The sequence below is a fragment of the Mirounga angustirostris genome, unplaced genomic scaffold, assembly GCF_029215605.1.
Source record: "Mirounga angustirostris isolate CCGP_5_RB_7025 unplaced genomic scaffold, mMirAng1.0.hap1 SCAF_15, whole genome shotgun sequence".
NCBI classification, from domain to species: Eukaryota; Metazoa; Chordata; class Mammalia; order Carnivora; family Phocidae; genus Mirounga; species Mirounga angustirostris.
Genome location: NW_026991723.1, coordinates 60226726 through 60247517, shown reverse-complemented (window position 1 = coordinate 60247517; position 20792 = coordinate 60226726). Strand labels below are relative to the sequence as shown.

The following is a 20792-nucleotide window of genomic DNA, read 5'->3' as shown; positions in this document are numbered from 1 at the left end:
AAAGACTTTAAAAGCGATTTGTATGTCCTACAGCATACAAAAGTGTTCCTCTGTGGCCTGCGGTACCAGTTGCTGACAAAAGGCCACTTTGAGGGTTTGATGAAATCAAGGGGGAACCAGGCGGGGCACTTTCAGGTTTCTGGCGTGTGCCACCCACGACTGTTCATTCCCACCGGCACTCCCTCAGGCTGCACGCTGGAGAACGCATTGACTAGCTGTGGCACGGCACGGCCACCGTACGGCGCCGAGGGAACGGTGCTCTGGTAGGTGGCGCCCCAGCGCCTTACGACAGGTGTGGGTGACCCTACACCTGCCCCGCCGGGGCCGAGAAAACCTGGTCGGGGTCACCTGACTCTGTGGGTCTAAGGGGAGGCGGCGCGGCGACGTCTGCCTCACGTGATCGGGCTCGGGCGGCGACGAGCGCGTCACGCTACGCCCCGCGCACCGGGTCGGTCAAGGTCTGCGCCTGCGCGGCCGCTGCTCGCCGGCTCGCCGACCTGCGGGTTGGCGGCTACCGGGCGCGGAGCCGGGCGCCCGCTGCGATGGGTGAGTGCGCGGGCTGGCGGCACGGGCTTTCCCCCGGCCTGTACGTTGGAGGAGCGGAAGCACGAAGGAGGGTCTGAGGAGGCCGCCCTGCCCCGGCCCTCTGGCGCAGCCGCTGGGGCCCACCCTCTCCGCGCGCCCGGTCGCTCCCCCGCGCGCGCCCTCCCGCGTGGGGCCCGCACCCGCGGGAACCGTAGGAGGCGGTGCTCCCGCACAGGGTCGGTTCTACGCCCCCGCGGCTCCCGGGCTCTCCCGCCAGCCGCCGGGTTTCGCGGGGCGTCGTGGGGCTTCGCGGGGCGGGGGGCGCCGTCTGGCGGGCGGGGTGGGCCTTTCCCGCGAAGAACGCTGTGCGTTTATTCGGACGCGCCCCTGCTGGGGAGGTGCCTCCCGCCGCGCACGAACCGGGGGGCGGGGAGGGCGGCGCTGGGACAGCGGAAGGGCCTCTGTCCCCCTGGGGTCTGGGATTCCGGGCCCCCTGAGCTTGTTCGCTGTCGGAGACGGAAGGGGCCTCGGTGATCCTACCCAACCCCTGCCCCTCTTTATCCCCGATTAGGGAAATGGACGCCCGGAGGGCGGTAAGTCGAGCCACAGCCGGGCAGTGCTTATTCTGCGACACCATGTTGCATCGCGTTGTGGGAAACTCAATTGTACAAGGCTTTTGGGGGCGCGCAGGCGGGCGGTGTTGTTCTTTGTAAGTCTCTGTACTGATTATTTAGCACCGAGCGTGCCTAGATCAAGCATGTCGATGTCTCCGCTATATTTACCCTTGGGGCATAACCTTTATTTTGCCCCGTCAGCTATACTCAGCTGGTCATAATTCCCACCCTCTGTTTCTCTACCTGTAAGCGGTGAAACAGCAGCCCTGAAAGTATGTGGGTAGTGACCTTGTCAGTTCGAGCCTCCTCCACCCTCGTTTCGAAAGGATTCAATAAAATCAAAGGGTGCTAGAACTGGTCAGGTGGGTCCCCTGGTGTTTCCAGAGCACAGGTTAGGCACTTTGGATCTGGAGTCCCCCTTAGTGCATCTAAAGAAAAAGTGATAAGCTTTTAGCTCTCAGTTGAGGTATCTGGTTTCTCCTTTGATAGATTAAACCCAGAGAATTGGATTTTTAAATTAAGGACCTTGCTTTGACTATAGTAACAAGATAGTGTCATAACTAGGCCTGGAACCCAGACTGATCTTGTTCTGATTGCTGACTTAGACCTGCTGACTTACGGGAGTTCACATCTTTGAGAATTACATTTGCCTTACCCCCAGTTTTTGCGCAAAGACCTTTGTGCTGGGATCACATCTAGGTCTTGCTCATCCGTGTAGGCTGTAAATTACAGCGAGTATTTAGACTTTACACTGTTTAATTATGCCACAAACGTTTGATACTTGTAGTTGCTTAAAAGTCAGCCTATTAACTGTGCTGCTTACTGTTTAGATAGCTTGAGTGTTTTAGGTAGCAAACAGTTTAAAATTATGGTAAATAAGTTTTGCAATAGCGAAGAATTACCCGTGTTAAGGAATTTATTTATTTATTTATTTTTTAAAGATTTTATTTATTTATTTGAGAGAGAGAGAATGAGAGACAGAGAGCATGAGAGGGAGGAGGGTCAGAGGGAGAAGCAGACTCCCCGCTGAGCAGGGAGCCCGATGCGAGACTCGATCCCGGGACTCCAGGATCACGACCTGAGCCGAAGGCAGTCGCTTAACCGACTGAGCCACCCAGGCGCCCCGTGTTAAGGAATTTAAATATACAGATCAGTTTAGTAAAGAAATTTAGCTGTGTTCACAGTATAAATAAACATAAAATTCTAAACTCCATTACCACAGAATACTGTGCACACAGTCCTTACTTCTGTTGCCAAATTAATCTATTCATACCATCCTGGTGTGTAGGATGAAACCAGAGGGAAAGCTTTATTTTTCTTCTTTTCACATGTGTATCGGTGGTTTCTTTGAAGACATCGTAAGTCTCAAGAGGTTAAAATTTAGAAGGAAAGTTTTAAATCTGTGAAGTCTAGGAGGGTTTCATGACCTTCCTTTTTCTATGCACAGGCCTGTTTTTTAAAATTTGAGACTCTAAATACACAGTGATGTTCTTTTTTTTTTTTTTAGATTTTATTTGAGAGCAAGAGTGCACAAGGTTGGGGGGGGCAGAGGGAGAGGGAGAAGCAGGCTCCCCGCTGAGCAGGGAGCCCAGTGCGGGGCTGGATCCCAGGACCTAAAGGCAGACACCCAGTCGACTGAGCCACCCAGGTACCCATACAGTGATATTCTTAAAATATCTTAAAATCATTAAATATAGGGGTCAATAAACGGTTAATTTCTGCTAGCCATAGTTTTCTGCTTAATAAGTCTCCATTATTACAAACAGCTGTGACAAACTAGTTGCAGTAACATTAATTTGTAAAATTTTGGGAAGTAAATCATTCCTGTAAAAATTTAAGGTGAACATGGACAAAATTTGGTTGGTAGGGTGTACAAATAACTTAGTTTGTATTATCAAGGAACAATAGATTGCTAAACAGTTTGCAGATGGTAACTTCAGAATTTAAAATGTATTGTTATGTATTCAGTATGTAAATGAAATTTCTTAACATTCATAAATTGTCACAACATGATATTATATAATCGTATATACATTAATCAGAGTATTCTTGTTATTTTATCATTCTTTCGTCCTGAGACTCTGAAGAAGAGCAAAGGATTACCTAGATATAAAGCATTTGTGTGCTAAGCTGTTTTGAAAATGTTGGTTAATCTTAGATGGGCAATTGTCCTAATAAGAGTTCTTAAATTTGTGTCTGTCAGCTGAAACAGCAAGAAGTAAGGATGTAGAAGACTAAGTGATTAATAATTATCAAACTCTACCCAGGCAAACTTCTTTTCAAGCATCTTCAAACTTTTTTTTTTTTTTTTTAACTAAAAATGCCATTGGTTTCTTTAACTGGTTAAGAGCACAAAATGTAACAGGCAAGGAGGTGTGTTTTAAACAAATTAAAGCTGTGGGTGGTTTTTTGTTTTTTTTTTTCCCCCAATTGTCCCCAAGTCAGATAAATACCCACAAAAATGATGGGGGAAGCAAGGCTGTCCTACATAAGAAGTGTATCCTGAATTAAGGGAAACTGCTATTGAAACAGGAATTAACATAATAAAGTCAGCAGTAGGTTAGCAGTTTTAAAAATTGAGTGTTCAGGGTGCTTGGCTGACTCAGTGGAGTGTGCAACTCTTGATCTTGGGGTTGTGGGTTCAAGCTTCATGTTGGGTGTAGCGATTAGTTAAAAAAAAATCTTAAAAATAATTGAGTCTTCATATGCTGCATGGCACGATGCTATACTATATAAACTACCGAAATACTGCTATGTAGGAAGGAGGAAGTCTGTATGGCTTTTAGCAAAAATGCTTTTCCAGAAAAGCAAATCAAAACAATGCAGTCAGCAGATCAAGGAGGCTATAGCTAGATACCAGAACTATGGCTTCTCATATCTGTGCTAGAGGATCCTTTGTATCCAGAATGGACTAAAATTTCAGGACGAAACAGGGACTTTTAAAAAACATTCCTTTATCCATTTTAAGTTCTCTGCCTCTTTCCCCCTCCCCCTGCATTTCAGCATGATCTAGCAGAAAGATGGCTGCCATTGGCTATTTTATTTGATTCTTTCTGTGGCAAGACCGTCATGGTGCCTGGATATTTCAGGTTTGTATACTTCTCTTACCATTGTCTTGTTGTGGTCAAAAAACTTAGTAATGGACTTAGTGTACTTGGCTTGCCGCTCCTGCTTTATTCTCCCACTAATGAAGGTCACCTTCAGGGTGTATTTATCAAATCTTTTGAGACTGGAGGACAGTTGCCAGATACTAGGATCCATCCTTGTATGATCTTCCTGTGGGCCACCAGAAAGATGCTCTTCTCCTGAGCATAAATAAAGGATATGATAAGACACACAAAGCCAAAACAGGTTTGGATTCTGGAGCTGGGCACATATAATCCCAAATCAAAGCTACTATGTCAAGATGATGCAGATGATGAGGCAACCATCAATTAGACCAAGATTCTCCACAGAGTATCTTAAAAAGTAATATTAAAAAGTTTTGCTCAAAGGAAAATACATCACCTTAAACACTCAAAATTATAAAACAGAATAAATAAAAATAAGCATCTAACTCAAGAAATTAGAATACTATAAACCTAGACAAAACAGGAGAAAAGAGATAAAGAGGAAAAGCAAATTTAAAAACTGAAAATAGTAAAACTGGTAACTTCAACAGCTGGTTTTTTTTTCTGGGATGAGAGGAATGTAAATTTGACAAACTGGCTACCCTGCTCAAGAAAAAAGGGAACGTAAGTACACAAGACTAGAAGTATTTTTTAAAAACAAGTACTGTATAAGACTATATAAGTCAACCAGAACTTTTTTTTTTTTAAAGGAAATCCAGTATCAAAATTGACTGCAGAAGAAAGAACCTAACAGACCAGTAACAATGGAAGAAATTGAGAAAGTTATCAAAAAGCTACCATCCCCCCAAACACCAGGCCCAGATGGTGTTACAGGTGAATTCCTTTAACTTTGAAGGAAAAGGTAATTTTGATAAGGTTTAAATTGTTTACCAGCATCAGGAAGGAAAAGTGATAGATTGTTTTTACAAAGTCAATAGAACATTGATGCCTGAACTTGGCATGAAGATAGTATTAAAATTGAAAATTTGGTATGTTCCAGTGATGTGAAATTTTAAAATATTAGCAAAATGGTATCTAGCGATATATTAAAAAAAAATATTTCACCATGGCCAAGGAGGATTCATACCCTTATTATAAGGGCAAGTAATTAACAAGAAATAATGCTAATGTATATACCAAATAAATACATTAGTGAATAATAATAGGTCATCCTTGTTGAGCACCTCTAGTGCTCTAGACTACTCTCCGGGATGGTATACTAGTAGTAACTCAAATAACTGAGCCAACCTATGAGGTAGGTAACATCCTTCCCGTATAAATGAGGAAATTAAGCCATAGAGACATTGAGGAACTTGAAGGTCACACAGTGGATAGTGGTGGAGCCAGGATTTGAATTGAGGGTATTAGCTGCAACTCGTAAATGTTACACTGGTTCTGTCTCCAGTATTCATGTGATCATCTCAGTAGCTCCTTAAAAGCATTTGACCAAAGTTCCTGATTTAGTGGTGGTAGGAGGGGTTGAAGGTGGTTGACTTGCAGTAAAACAGGAATAAATGTGTACTCCCTTCCCATGTTTGAAAACTCTCTAAGCCCTTATCAGTTGATCATTAGTATTAGAAAAATGGAATGCAGTTTTAATGGCAAACATAATTTCCTAGTAAATAGCAGGGGGATGGGGCTTACATTATAATTGAAGATATACTAATTCTTAGAATGAATGCAGAATGAAGTTTTGGGGTTTTTAATGTAATTTATCTGATGAAATTATGTGATAGTGCTGGAAAGACGTGCTTTACCTCGTATTTGCAGCACAATCCTAAAGGTGGGTAGGGATAGATGGTGAACAGGGAAGGTTACTTAAAGGAGTACAGATTTTCTAGGGGCCAGTTCAGTAAACATTTTTGTGTCATGATGATCTATTTCCCTGTGTAAACTTGAAACTACTAGGACTTGGATTATGAATACTCTGATGACAGCTTCCTGTTTCTCACCCCAAAAGCCAGTGTCATGCTTAATAGTAATTTCTAGCAAAGTTCCCATAAGTATCAAGAAAATTATAAGGATATTCACTATTATTTTATTTTTTTAATTTTTTTTTTTTAAGATTTTATTTATTTATTTGAGACAGAGAGCCTGAGAGGGAGGAGGGTCAGAGGGAGAAGCAGACTCCCCGCTGAGCAGGGAGCCCGATGCGGGACTCGATCCCGGGACTCCAGGATCATGACCTGAGCCGAAGGCAGTCACTTAACCAACTGAGCCACCCAGGCGCCCCGGATATTCACTATTATTATAATTTAGTTTTGTTCAGGAAATATTTGTGAATCTAATAAGATAGAAGAAAGATACGTATTATAGTGGAGAATTCAAAATTATTTGTGGTATTTTATATAGTGGAAGCTAAAGCAAAGCAGTCCAAAAAACTGAGAAATTACAAGAGGATTTGGTAAGTTGGCTGGTTCTAACCTTAATATACAAGAATTGGTAGCTTTTTCATATGCAGACAAAAGGCAGTTTGAAAATTAATTGGAAGGAAACGGCCCATTCATAATAGCAACTAAAAAGATAAAATACCTAGGCATAAGAAATATTCAAGATCTAAAAAAAAGAAAAGAAATATTCAAGATCTGGGGGTGCCTGGGTGGCTCAGTCAGTAAAGCCTCTGTCTCTTGATTTCTGCTCAGGTCATGATCTCAGAGTCCTGAGATCATGCCCTGTCTAGGGCTCTGCTTTCAGTGGGGAGTCTGCTTCTCTCCTTCTCCCTCTGCCGCTCCCCCTGCTGGTGCTGCATGCTCGCTCTCTCTCAAATCTTAAAAAAAATAAAAATAAAAATATTCAAGATCTGTATGAAAAATTTTTTAAATGCTACTGAGGTTTGTAAAAAGACAAGTAAATAGGAAGACATCATATTCCTGTAAAGTATGGTTTAATTTTGGAAAAGTGAGAGGTCTTTACATTTATCTATGAAGTTACTTTCTCTGTAAGATACCAACAAGATTTTGGGGAAGAATATGACAGAGATACACTAGAGTTTACCAGGAAAAGCGTAATAGCCAGGAAAACCACTGGTTCTCAGAAAAGTATGGGGAAGCCCTATGAGATGGTGACACACGTCATACCGCCGTAGCAGGTCAGAGCAGGTTGGCACTCGAGAAGCGCTGGGCTGCTGGCGGAGCAGAGCCCGTGTAGACATACATGCACACGGCCACGGGCATTTGGATGATGCTCACCGGTCACTTTCATAGGCAAGCTTTTCTCTTTGCCTCCTTATGCTGAAATTCCAGAGAGATTACAGTATGGCTGGTAAATGAAACTATGAAGGTTGTAGAGGGAAGCATGGATTACTCGTTCATACTTTTAGAGTAATGAGGGCCTTCTGAGGACATTATAAAGCCTAGAAGCCAAGATCATAGATTTACTATCCAAATTAAGAACTTCAGTATCACAAAAATGATAAAGTAGGGAAAGTATTTGCCACAGTTTGATTAAAAGAACCAGGAATGATTTTCTTCATATATGAAAAAATTTTACAAATCAGAAAAGGTTTTTCTGCCTATTAGAAATATGGGTAACATGAAAATTTATAGTAAAAGAAATTCAAATGGTCAAAAATGAAAAAATACTGTAGTTTTTTTTTTTTTAAGATTTTATTTATTTATTTGAGAGAGAGAATGAGATAGAGAATGAGGGGGGGAGGGTCAGAGAGAGAAGCAGACTCCCCGCCGAGCAGGGAGCCCGATGTGGGACTCGATCCCGGGACTCCAGGATCATGACCTGAGCCGAAGGCAGTTGCTTAACCAACTGAGCCACCCAGGCGTCCCTCTAGTTTATTTTTTTAAGCAGGCCCCTCCACTGAGCAGGGAGCCTGACATGGGGCTCGATCCCAGGACACTGGGATCATGACCTGAGCTGAAGGCAGATGCTTATTAACCAACTGAGCCACCCAGGTGCCCCAAAATGCTGTAGTTTAATCAAAAATTTTAAATGACAGAATGCAGTTTTTTACCCCTGAGATGGTGCAGGAAGTGATGGGGGACCTGGGTACTGGCATACACGTAATGGAAGTATAAATCCTCATTAGTTTTCTGGGGGCAGTTTGGAGTAGCTATCAAATTAAAATGTATTACTCTTTGAGCCAGCAATGCCATTCTAAAGATTTATCCTACAGATAAACTTGCCAGAGTTCACCCCAGCAAGGTGTAGGTACAAGGTTGCCCAATGCAGAATTCTTTGAGAAAAAAAGGAAAAAGCTAAACGTAAACAAAAAACAGGGACTAAAATAAGAGAATAAATTACATATAATATGTCCAATTGTTAGAATACTATACAATCATACAAAATACGGGGGTATCTCCATGCTGTTATTAGAAGGTTCCAGAATGCATTGTGAGTGTCACTGGTGGCAGGCTGACTGGTAAAGAGGCTTTCCCACAGTCAGGCTAGACACAGAGAGCCCTGAGCTAGGGCAGTGAGCTTGGAGAGGGGAGATGTCTGTATATTTAATTGATTTAGAATTTTGTTTTCGCTTAAAAAAAAAAATCTTTTTTAAATGTTTATTTTTAACGTGTCAGTTTTTTTCCTAAGAAAGTAATACGCTTCTTTTATGAATTTTTATTGAAATGACTCATTCGTTGTTTTATTGGATCTACAAGCAGCCCAACTCCAAGGAATCTGGCATCTCTGAGTCGAGCATCCAGGTGATTTCATATAACTATTCTAATACCTGCCAAGGTTAGAAATACTTCGTGTCTCTGAGCCAGGCCTTACTTTGATGATTTACATTGCAGAGGAACACATTTTCGGAACGCCGGGTAACAGTTTTTCCTGCCCCTTTAAACCGATTCATGATGGTGCTGAGCAGATTTCAGCTGTAAGTCCTGCTGCTTACCCAGTGCTCTGCCAAAGGGGAGAGCATGTTCTTCATGAACAGAGCGATGCCCAGAGGTGGTGTGGCTCCCCTGCCTGTGGGGGCTGGCAGTGAAAGAAAGCACCCCTGGCACATTCGGGTTCTGTCGGTACAACCAGGCAACTTAGTGGCGAGGAAAGTTTCCTGACCCCTTCAGGACCTTCCTTCCCACAGAGTTCGGGCTGCAGTGGTTTCCAAGTTTATCTTTTCTAATAGAAACATGGAGGAAGCCAGCTGGAACTCCAGCAAAACAGACTTCGGGCCAGAGTGTTCAATGTTGATTTTCCTGGTGTAGTCTGTCTTGTGGGAAGAGGACACACAGACCCTGGTGTGACATACTTAAGGAAAATAGCTTGTTTGCATTTGCTTCACATGAGAAAGGAAAAGAATAGTATGCAGTACATCAGAGTGTCTTGGGATCCTCCTGAGGGTCTCTCGTAACGCCGGTCCAAGCTTGGTTCCCCATCCTCCTCTGCCACCCACCCATCTTCCCCCCACATTCTGCTCGAGCGGAACGTATTCGAATAATTCCTCGAGAATGCGACCCTGCTGCTCTGACACAGGACCTACACCGCAGCCTGTGCCGCCGCCCTTAGCGGAATGTGCTTCACCCTGTTTGCCCACAGGTCCTATCCTGCTCTGTCATTGTCTCCAGACAGCTAGCTAATGACCCCTTTCTCTGCGGGGCCTTTATACACCTTGCGCGGAACGTGCGTGCATTTATCACCCTGTAGTCCAATTGTTTGCATGTCTTATCTCCCCTGAAGCCAGGGTTCCCGTTTATCTCTAATCTCTGACTTGTAGGGCAGTGCCTTTGAATAAGTGGGTTGAATTTAATTTTCTTAGTTTGCTAATAGGTCAGTGTAAAAGCAGGCAAAGAGGAAGAAATCCCCAACAAAAGTAAATGAAGGTCTTCTTGACAGTGTTATCCTATAAGTCTGAATGAAACAGAAAAAACATTTTTTTAAAGATTTTATTTATGTGGGGGAGAGAGAGAGAGGGAGGAGCAGACTCCGCACTGAGCAGGGAGCCTGACACGGGGCTCCATCCCAGGACCCTGAGATCATGACCTGAGCTGAAGGCAGACTAACCGACTGAGCCACCCAGGCACCCCAATACTCTTATTTTTGATATCTGTATGACATCCCATCAGGTGGATACATCTTCATTTATTCAGTGGGCCCTTTACTGTTGAGCACTTAATTTTTATTCAGTACTTCTCAAGAGCATTGTTGCGACTGTTGTAGTTCAGTCTTTGTGTACATCTTGTATGAGTAACTTTTTCCCTAGGCTGTACTCCCAAAAGGGAAAATTATTGTTGCAGATGTGTGTTCCATATTTGATGTTACATATCTATGGCTCCTGTAGATACAAGCTCCCCAGGAATTGATTCTTTCTGATTCTTTTCTGTGCTTCAGCTCTGCACTGTACTTTATAGTGATTACATTTTAACATCTTTTGTCCTGAATGCTCAGCAGTTCATACACCTATTAAGCAATAACTCCCTGTTCCTCCTTCCCCAAGCCCCTGGCAACTACCGTTCTACTTTCTGTCTCTGATTTTGACTACTTTATGTACTTTATATAAGTGAAATCATACAATATTTGTCCTTTTTGATTGGCTTCTTTTACTTAATGTCCTCGGGGTTCACCCACGTCCTAGCACGTGACAGGATTTCCTTCCTTTTTAAGGCCACATAGTATTCCATTGTATGTATCCATACCACGTCTTGTTTAACCATTCATCCGTCAGTGGACATTTGTGTCGCTTCCACCTCTTGGCTATTGTGAAAAGCACTGCTGTGGATGTGCACGTGCCTTTTGAGACCCTGCTTTCAATTCTTAACAGATACATACCTAGAAGTGGGACCGCTGAATCACATGTTTTTTCTATTGTAAGTTTTTGTAGAATTGCCATTCTGTGTTTAGTGGCTGCAGCATTGTGTATTCTCACCAACAGTGAGCAGGGATTCTCCTCCACATCTCCACCAACACTTGTTATTTTCTGTTTTTGTTTTGTTTTTTTTTTAAATAGTAACTATCCTAATGGGTGAGATGATCTCATTGTGGTTTTGATTTGTATTTCTCTTTTGATTGAAGTTGAGCATCTTTTCATATGCTTGTTGGCATCTGAGTGTGTTTTACAGTTTTTTTGGTGTTTTTTGTTTTTGTTTATTTTTATATTTTATTTATTTTATTTTTTATTTATTCGTGACAAAGAGGCAGAGGGAGAAGCAGGCTCCCAAGGAGAAGGGAGCCCGATGTGGGGCTCGATCCCAGGACCCTGGGATCATGACCTGAGCCGAAGGCAGACGCTTAACCATCTGAGCCACCCAGGCACCCTGTTTTTGTTGTTTTTTAGATTTCATTTATTTGAGAGAGAGAGAGAGGGAGAGAAAGCAAGAAGCGGGGGAGGGGGTGGAGGAGGGAGGGAGAAGCAGACTCCCCACTGAGCAGGGAGCCTGACGATGTGGGGCTTGACCCCAGGACCCCAGGATCATGACCTTTGTGACCTGAGCTGAAGCCAGCCACTTAACCAACTGAGCCACCCAGGCACTCCTGTTTTACAGTTTTGTAGGTTTCTTTCATGTCTGGCATAAAAGATAAGTAGAGTCCCATATCTTCTTGTATATCTCCTTTGGAGAAATGGCTGTTCAAGTCCTTTGCTCATTTTTAATCGGGTTATTTAATTTTTTGTTGAGTGGTCTCATGAATGTGGTGTTGTGCTATTGAGGAATTAAAATCAACTTAAAAATATTTAGCCTGTTGGGGCACCTAACCAGCTTAGTTGGTGGAACGTGTGATTCTTGATCTTGGGGTAGTGAGTTTGAGTGCCATGTTGGGTATAGAGATCCCTTAAAAAAAAAATTTAGCCTGTTATATCTAAGATACAATAAAATTGCCATGTAGTCCCCCAATAAAGGTTATTTCTGGGCTGTAGGATTGTCCTGGATGATCCAACTACTTGGATCCTTTGGAGAAAACCAGACTTAGTTGCCTGGCAAGGGGTAGCCTTTGTCATTTTAAGGATGCAGGTATGTTCTAGGGAAGGACTTTACCTTAGTGTTACTCGGTGGGCTAAGCCTGTATATTTAGGCTTCAAATCTTTAGCAGTCTCATGCAGCCACTTTGTCAAGGGCAGCCTCCCAAAGTCACTGCCATGCTTCGGTATGACCATGGGAACATGCGCCCTGCAGCCAGACAGACTTACAATGCCAGCCCCACCAGTTATTTTCTGTACCTCAGACAAAGGAGAGAGTGTTGTTTTTTTCATTGGTAAAACTGGGAAAACCGCATTTATTTGATGGAGTTGTTTTGAGAGTTAAATATGTGAAAATACAGTGTATAATACATACCTGCAGGCCTCCCTTGACCCTGTTCTTCCAGTCTCTACCTCCCAAAGTACATGCTCAGTGTCTCTTATCCATAGCACATATTTGTCATACAAGGTATTCACACTGAGGTGTTTTTGTTTACCTTGGCAGTCTCCTGTTAAATTGTGAGTTCCTTGCTTTTTTTTTTTTTTTTTTTAAGATTTTTATTTGAGAGAGCACGAGCTGGGGTGAGGGGCAGAGGGAAAGGGAGAAGCCAGACTCCCTGCTGAGCAGGAAGCCCAATGTTAGGCTCGATCCCAGGGTGCCAGGATCATGACCTGAGCTGAAGGCAGATGCTTAACTGACTGAGTCACCCAGATGCCCCATGAGTTCCTTGCTCTTGAATCTCTAGCACTTGGCAGAGGGCCTAGTCCAGAGTAGACACTGTTAGTGAACAGAATGAATGAATGCATGTTTTGCTCTTTTATTTCTCAAGGGAGGACTTTGAATCTTTTTTGGAAGGATAATGGTATATACCATTATGTAGTATAGTACGTATGAACTAGTCCAGTAGTTCTCAAATATTTTGGTCTCAGGACCCCTTTACACCTAAAAATTACTGTGGACCCTAAAGAGCCTTTATGTGAATTAGTATTTCTGGTCTTAGAAATCAAAATTTAAAAATATTAATTAACTATATTTATATATTTATTTTAAAGATAAATTGCATGGGAGAGGGGAGAAGGAGAGGGACAAGCAGATTGCACCCTGAACGCAGAGCTAGATGCAGGGACTGATTCCACGACCTTGAGATTGTGACACGAGCCGAAATCAAGAGTCAGACACTCAACCCGCTCAACTGACTGAGCCACCAGGCGCCCCTCACTTGCTTTAAAATAACACGTTAACGTAGATAACACATTTTCATGAAAAATAACTATTTTCCAAAAAATTACTGAGGAGAGCTTGTTTTCCAGTTTTGCAGGTCTTTGTAATGTCTGGCATAAAAGATCTGCGTCTGCATTGTGTCTGTGGTGAGAAGTTCTGGTTAAAGTAGATGCAGAAAATCCAGCTTCACACAGGTACGTGGCTGGAAAAGGAAGGACCTCCTGGACCCCTGCAAGGGTCTTGGGGACCTCAAGGGGCCCTCTGATAATACTGTAACAACTACTGATGTAGTCTAACGGGGAAAATGTAATAGTGTCCAGAAATTAAAGGGTTAAGGAAATAAGGAAAAATTCCACGTGTTTAGCCCTGTATATAATGGCTTAGCTACTACTGTCGTTTTGTTATTTGTAGGTTAAAAGTATCCTTCATGAAGAAGAAAGATCTTAAGCAACATGGTGGATTCAGAAGCTCATGAAAAGAGGCCGCCCATCCTGACCTCTTCAAAACAAGATCTGTCACCTCATATCGCGAATGTTGGTGAAATGAAGCATTACTTGTGCGGCTGCTGTGCAGCTTTCAACAACGTAGCAATCACATTTCCCATTCAGAAGGTGCTCTTTCGGCAGCAGCTGTATGGACTCAAAACCCGGGACGCGGTGCTCCAGTTGCGGAGGGATGGCTTTCGAAACTTGTACCGCGGGATCCTTCCCCCACTGATGCAGAAGACAACTACGTTGGCGCTTATGTTTGGGCTGTACGAGGACTTATCTTGCCTTCTCCGAAAGCACATCAGTACCCCTGAGTTTGCGACCCGCAGTGTGGCCGCAGTCCTTGCAGGGACAACAGAAGCAATTTTCACTCCATTGGAAAGAGTTCAGACATTGCTTCAAGACCACAAGCATCATGACAAATTTACAAACACTTACCATGCTTTCAAGGCACTCAGATGCCACGGAATTAGAGAGTATTATCGAGGCTTGGTACCTGTTCTTTTCCGTAATGGATTCAGCAATGTCCTTTTCTTTGGCCTTCGAGGTCCCATTAAGGAGCATCTGCCTACCGCAACAACTCACAGCGCGCATTTGGTCAATGATTTTATCTGTGGAGGTCTGTTGGGGGCCATGTTGGGAATCTTGTTTTTCCCAGTTAATGTTGTGAAAACTCGCATGCAGTCTCAGATTGGTGGGGAGTTTCAGTCTTTTCCCAAGGTTTTCCAGAAAATTTGGCTAGAGCGGGACAGGAAGCTGACGAATCTTTTTAGAGGTGCTCACCTGAATTACCATCGGTCCCTCATCTCTTGGGGCATAATCAATGCAACTTACGAGTTCTTGTTAAAGCTTGTATGAAAGAAACCCTCAGTTAAGTGCCATTTATTAACTGAATAGACCTAAGAAGAATGCAGTTTGGCCTTGTTCCTAATTGGCGAAATACAAGTTGGTGTCAGAAGTTCAGGGCACAGTGAATTATGGGCAAAGCTGTTTTCGTGAAGCACCAACAAATTCAGAATAAAAGGTTCTAATAGGAAGATGAAAGGGGTTTTTGGTTTTGTTTTTTCATTATTATCTGAGAACTTTAGGCTAATTGCCTCGTTAATAGCTGTCTATTTGACTGCTTTTGACAAGGGAAACTAATAGCCAAGGTATGATTCTTTTTCCCAAAAGTCTTCAATAAATCATCTGTATTGAAATGTCAGTGGCCATGACCAGCCAGAGAAAAGGCTCTTAGAGCTTCATGAATTCTCAGGCTTCCTTCTCTTGCTCCATTTCTTGCTTCTCTGCTTTTAGGAGTTGCAGAGGGTAGTCTTCGTTAAACATAAGCATGTACATGTAGGACAAAGAACAGAGGAGCAGAACAGCTTATTAAGTGTAGGCTTTTTATGGTAAATTGCTTGTATTAGTTTTGAAACTAAGTACCTGTTGGGATAGTCATTATCTAGACTATTCAGGCATGGTGTGGCAGAACCAAGCAGCTAGTCAAAGCTCCCATTTTGCTATCTAGGTTGCAAGGTTTTGTGTTTAGTTCTGAATGTGATCTTAAACCCTCCCCAAATGTCCTTATGTTAATTTCACTTATTTCATTGCCAAAACATAGGGAGACTTTTCATTGTAGGCATTTCTTCCTGTGAAATTTCACATTAATTGCAAACTGGTTAATTCAGTTTTTTTGATTAATTGTTGCCAACTTCAGGAAGAGCTTTGGGAGTTTGGGGAGTGTTTTTTCTTTGAGTCATAGTTTGTCATATTGAAGTATCCTGTTTTCTTAAAACTCTCCTTAAAAAAAAAAACACTTCCATAAAATTGTATTTTGGAAGTATATTAACAGGATTCTAGATTTCTCTCTCCTAAGCATTACAGAAGGGGAAAAAACAAATCTCAGGATAGCTTTCACCCCAGTGTTAGCTTTTTTATTTGACTCTTGGAAATAGAGACCTCTATTAGGATTTTTACATTTTGGGAACCCAGTTTTATCATTTTATCATTAAAACAGTAAGAGAGTTTGAGATAAAGATATTTGGAGGATTAATTTTAAATGCTACTAGTTCGTAAAAGCTGGATAGCATACTCATCCCTTAGGTAACAGAAAAACTTACTTGTCAAAGGAATCAGATTCTTAAAATATTTTTTCCAGATCAATGAAGCAAAATGCCTCTCTTTACTGATTGAATGATTAATAAAACTTGAAACATCCTAGAAAAGTAGTTTATCAATCTTTTAAAAATCCACATCTGTAAGTATGTAGTTAAGATTGCCAACATCTGACATGGCAGAGTAGTTAGGTTTCTTATTACCAGTTTTTCATCATTCTGGGTAATTGCATATGACTATATGCACACACTGACCAAAATAAAATCAGGGTCTCAGTTGGTAGTTTACTCAGTTTCTGGGCAGATAGTCCAAAAGAAATGTTTACCTCTAAATGCAGTATGACTGGTCAAATAAGCATCCTTCCAACCATAAAAGATTGGGAAGCTTTATCAAGCACTTGCCAGGCAGCAATGAGGCTCAGTAACTTTACAACAGTCCTGCTTGAAAATGTTGTGTTGGAAATGGCAGTTAACTTTGGAAACCAAGATGCAGAGGTGAGGATTTCAGAAAGAAAGGATTTGACACCAAATAAACGTGAGTAGCATCCTTTGGCTTATTGAATAGAGTCTGGCTTTGAAAAGGGTTGAGTTTTGGCGAAATGAATGACAAAGGCACTGTGGTCAGTGGCGGTGCTTGGCCCAGGGCCCACCACACCTTGCAGCAGGTGAGTTAGCCTGGGGTCATGCCCTGGGGATGGGCTTCCTTTTGTCTATTATACACTCCTGTGAGGTGACAGATAACCTAAGTTCTAAAGCACTTTCATGAAATACAAGTGAGAATTTGAAAGGGGATGCTTTGGTTTCTGCAATCTCAAACTTGTGGTGTTTAAAAACAAATATTTTTAATGTTTTTAACTCCTAATATATTTGGATTTCTTTGTCACTTTTTACAGCTTTTGGAGACCAAATTGTAAATACATGACCAGGGATGGTTTTTTGTTGTCCTATAGACTTCTTAAATTTGACAAAAAAATTCAACAGAACTTGCTTGTGCTAGTCAACAGCTTTGTCTGAACCTTAAAAGAAGTCAAAATGTGTTATTAATAAGAGATTCTAACCACTTGTTTTTATCTTCAGTGTGAACTAGTAATTTTGAAAAGGCAGACGTGATCGAATAACTATCTGAAGAGCTTTAAAAGTGGCCTTTCTGTTACATACGTGACACAGATGGTTTATGAGCACAGGGAGCTTCCGGCCCTGCCTCCCACACTTTATCTCTGATGCCACCAGAGATGTGTTACGGATTCTCTATTTAACACGCTTGGGGTGGTATGAACCCTCAGGACTGCATCACAGAGTAAACACAACCTTTCTGAGGTGGCAGATTTGTGTGTCTTTGTTCATTTGTGTTTGGAGACAGTGGATGTTTTTGTCTCAGTAGTCAATATTCATCTTACCTTATGGTTGGTTATGTAATCACCTGCTATATATTGTAAACTGTGCAATAAAACAGAATTGTGTATCTAGAATCATCTTTGGAGACCTGAAATTTCCTAGCTCGATTACAGTGGTAATACTCCATTCTCATGCTCTGCAAACACAGAATCATGGGCGGCAGACAGGGTGTGCAGAATGGGACCCAGAGGCCTTTGGGGCCACCGATCATGCCATGGGGGAAATGGCAGGTCAGTGCGGTTGAAGTTCTGGAGGGAGACGTGTGCGGTCCAAGTGAAGGCAAGACAGGAGATCACATGTGAAGGAAGGGTGAGCACTCAGATTTGATCTCCTTTAAGTTAAAATATTCTTTGTTTTCTTGTATGTATAAATGCCTATCAAAGACTTAACAGGCGTTCTCCTTAAATTTGAAGAGTTTTCATTTTTAATGCTGTCTTTTTGTTTAATAAGTATTTGCTTGCCTAAATGGCTCCCAGATTGTGGGGGAGTCTACATGTTTTTGGGGTTTTGGGTTTTTTTTTAAGTTTCATTATTAAAAGTGGTTAAGCACATAAAGCTGTTTTTGTTTAATATTTTTTGAGTTTTGTGACTGAGTTTAAATGAAACCTGTTAAATGTGTCATTAACATTCTTTTGCTAATTGTTTGGAATAAAGTTGGGTTTTTTTGTTTTTTTTTTTTAAGTCCATTCTATTTGGTCTTCTATTGTGGTTGGGTTAGGGTTACTAGCACTTTTTTGTGGCTTAAGTTTGTCTTTTTTGTTGAGCAAACATTTAGCATACTACTATGACTCTTTAGCACCTTCACCTGATAACTTTGTAGGTAGAACAGTCTTCATTTATTCATCTTATTTGGTCAAGAGGAGTTCCAGATAAGTTAACTTTCTAGATAGCTTAACTGCAAAGCATTTTGTGTTTTAATGGTTTTTCTCAAATGAAGTGAACTTTTCCCTACTGAGTATAAACTTAGTATAATCAGTTTATCAATAAATTTCTGTGGTATAGCATAACTTCAGGTCATGTTTACCCCCAACCTAAATGATCTGGATGTTTGTGTTTTTTGAGTTTGTTTATATCTACTTTTAACTTCACAGCTATTCCTTTCTGTTAGGAGATTGAAATTATATTAGCTACACACTTTCCACATGAAATTTTAAGGTGCTTCCTGTCTCAAGGGAGCGTTGAGGCGGTCTGATGAGGACCAGTAGGTAAGGGAGTGATTGCCATCATGCTTCTAAAACTCCAGTTTCGGGTTGGAATTCATCATAAAAGTGAATATCCTGAACTTCAGAATTGATGAAAGGGTGTCATACATGTGATCTGATGCGACGTCATTTTAGCCCCCTGCCGCAAGCTGTCCCACAGCTGTCGTAAAGCGCAGGGTGCGGGGAGTGTGGGGGGTGTGTTTCTCCAGGTGTGATGGGGAGCAGGCCCGGGGAGCCCTGCAGAGCTGCGGGGTGCTCTGGATCTCGGAGGCGGGTGCCCAACTTCATCCATTTAGCTTCTGATGTTTCCAAGGGGAACTTTTTTTCCAGTGAGCATAGCTGATTTTGAAGTAGAAATTGAGGCTAAAATAGGATTTCTCTAAATTCTCTCCCTTCGATCCATTCTGTGTATCGCTGTAAGATTAATTCTGTAGATACCGATCTGGGCCCTGCTTAGTCACTGCCCTCAGCTGCGGGGACCTCCCCGCTCTCACTCTGCCTCCCACCCTTGCCCCTGCACCCCCCCCAGCACAGCACCCCCCCCCCCATTTCACTTAGTCACCCCTGCGGAGGCCTTCAGTGTCACTTTCTCAGGGAAGCCAGCTTGCACTTTCAGGACTAAGGTTCCCCTCTTGTACATTCTTATGCCACCACATTCCTGTTTTTCATAGCCCTTCCCTGTTGTAATGGGGCTGATTATTCGATGTTTCCTGCCCCCTTTTGAATGCCAGCTCCATAAGGCAGGGGCTCTGCTGGAGTGTCCCCTCCTTCAAGTGCCTGGCCCCGTGCCTGACAGCAGGCTTGGTAAGGAGTCAGTCAGTGTGAAAGGACACATGGATATTCAGGATCATAGCATTCTGGAATAACCTGTCAGACCTCTATTCCCTGATGGGTCATGGAGGTTGTTTAAGGAAAAAACTTAACACTGCTTGGGCTGCCATAGTGAAATATCAGACTAAGTAAGAGGCTTAACCAACAAACATGTATTTCTCACACCGTTCTGGAAGCTAGGAAGGCCAAGATCAGGGTGCCAGCAGCTATGGTTCCTGGTGAGAAGCCTCTCCTTGGTGTGCAGACTTCTCACCGAAGGTCCTTCATGAGAAGGACCTCATGACCTCATCTAAACCTCATCGCTCGCAGAGGTCCCATCTCCACATCCCCTCACGTCGGGGTTAGGCCTTCAACATGCACATTTTGGAGGGGACACAAACATTCAGTCCGTAACATGGATGAGCCTAAATGATTGATGAGCCTAACGATTATTTCCTTAGAATAATTAGTGTCATTGACCGCCACTTTGTTAACTGTAGAAGTGTCACGAAGGCAGTGACTAGTTTTAGTTGTTAAGAGCAAACTGCTTCTATATTCGCCAGCAGGAATGAAAGTTTCAGTTCCGGCACTCTTTTTGGGGAACTGGTCATTATTAGCAGTTCCTTGTGGGTAAGGCAGTGACCACCTGATCTGAAGCACCCCCCAAAATGGGGAATGCGTTTAGTTCCATGGAGAGGCTTCTTGTCTCCTATGACACTGGGAAAATGAAACCAACTTCTCTTTCAAGGGTCATTGTGTCTACAGGTGCTAGGTGGCTCCTGGTATTTAAGCTTCCTCCCTTCCTGTGGGTGAAGAGCTGCTTTGGAACTTTCTTACTCCTCATACTTTTCTGGGAAGAGAGGAATTGAACAAGAAATTTCCAGGTTTTCTTGGGCTCCTCACTCCCTGCTAAGAATAGCCATAGAGTTTTGAGAAGGACAGAGAGTAGGAAAAAGTATGGGAACCAAGGACTTTTCATTTGTAATTTGTCTGTAAATGATGAAGGTGAAGTAGAGTAAAAAACTGGCAAGGGTCCTAGGTTTGATAGGCCTTGAGAAAGTGAAGGTGAAGCCCAAGATCAGAGGTTTGCTGTCGATGTTCAGAGCGCTTCAAAGCTTCTGCTACTTGTGGGCCAGGAACAGAAAAGCATGTTCTTATGTTTGAGGGCGATACTACATGTATATGAGTTTGTGTGAACTCGAACTAGAGAAAAACAGAATCGCTAATGATTTCAGTTTGTGCCTTTTATAGTTCTTTCCTGGTTTACTTTGTTCAGCAAATTTGCCATACATCCATCTGCTCAGTACTGGAAAGCTGCCCTTTTAAGGACAATAATTTTAAATTAGAAGATTCTAGGCTTGTGGAAAATACAGAGCATTGGCTGCCTGAGATAAATGCCAAAGTAAAAATGTAAGGTTCCCTTGATTCCCCGCTGGCTCCCAGGTTGGATGAGGTCTGCTTCTGTGGCATACGATGGCTGTTTCCCC

General features: G+C 42.5%; 1 protein-coding gene across 19 annotated transcripts; it reads left to right on the top strand.

The window, feature by feature from the left end:
• Positions 1–286: 286 nt before the first annotated feature.
• On the top strand, positions 287–17367 carry SLC25A51 (solute carrier family 25 member 51). 19 transcript variants are annotated; one of them, XM_054509313.2, is made up of 7 exons: positions 287–546; positions 4143–4228; positions 4960–5083; positions 8863–8904; positions 8995–9077; positions 13404–13508; positions 13726–17367. In XM_054509313.2, exon 7 carries the CDS (start codon positions 13767–13769, stop codon positions 14658–14660), a length of 894 nt encoding a protein of 297 aa, XP_054365288.1. In that variant the 5' UTR covers positions 287–546; positions 4143–4228; positions 4960–5083; positions 8863–8904; positions 8995–9077; positions 13404–13508; positions 13726–13766; the 3' UTR covers positions 14661–17367. The 19 variants fall into 19 exon arrangements, with proteins under 19 accessions (XP_054365288.1, XP_054365287.1, XP_064435287.1 ...); XM_054509312.2 differs by having other exon boundaries at positions 8860–8904; XM_064579217.1 differs by having other exon boundaries at positions 4960–5111.
• The last annotated feature ends 3425 nt before the right edge of the window (positions 17368–20792 follow it).

Excerpts from the sequence above, each read along its gene's own strand:
- SLC25A51 (XM_064579219.1), top strand. The coding sequence starts at position 13,767 with ATGGTGGATTCAGAAGCTCATGAAAAGAGGCCGCCCATCCTGACCTCT.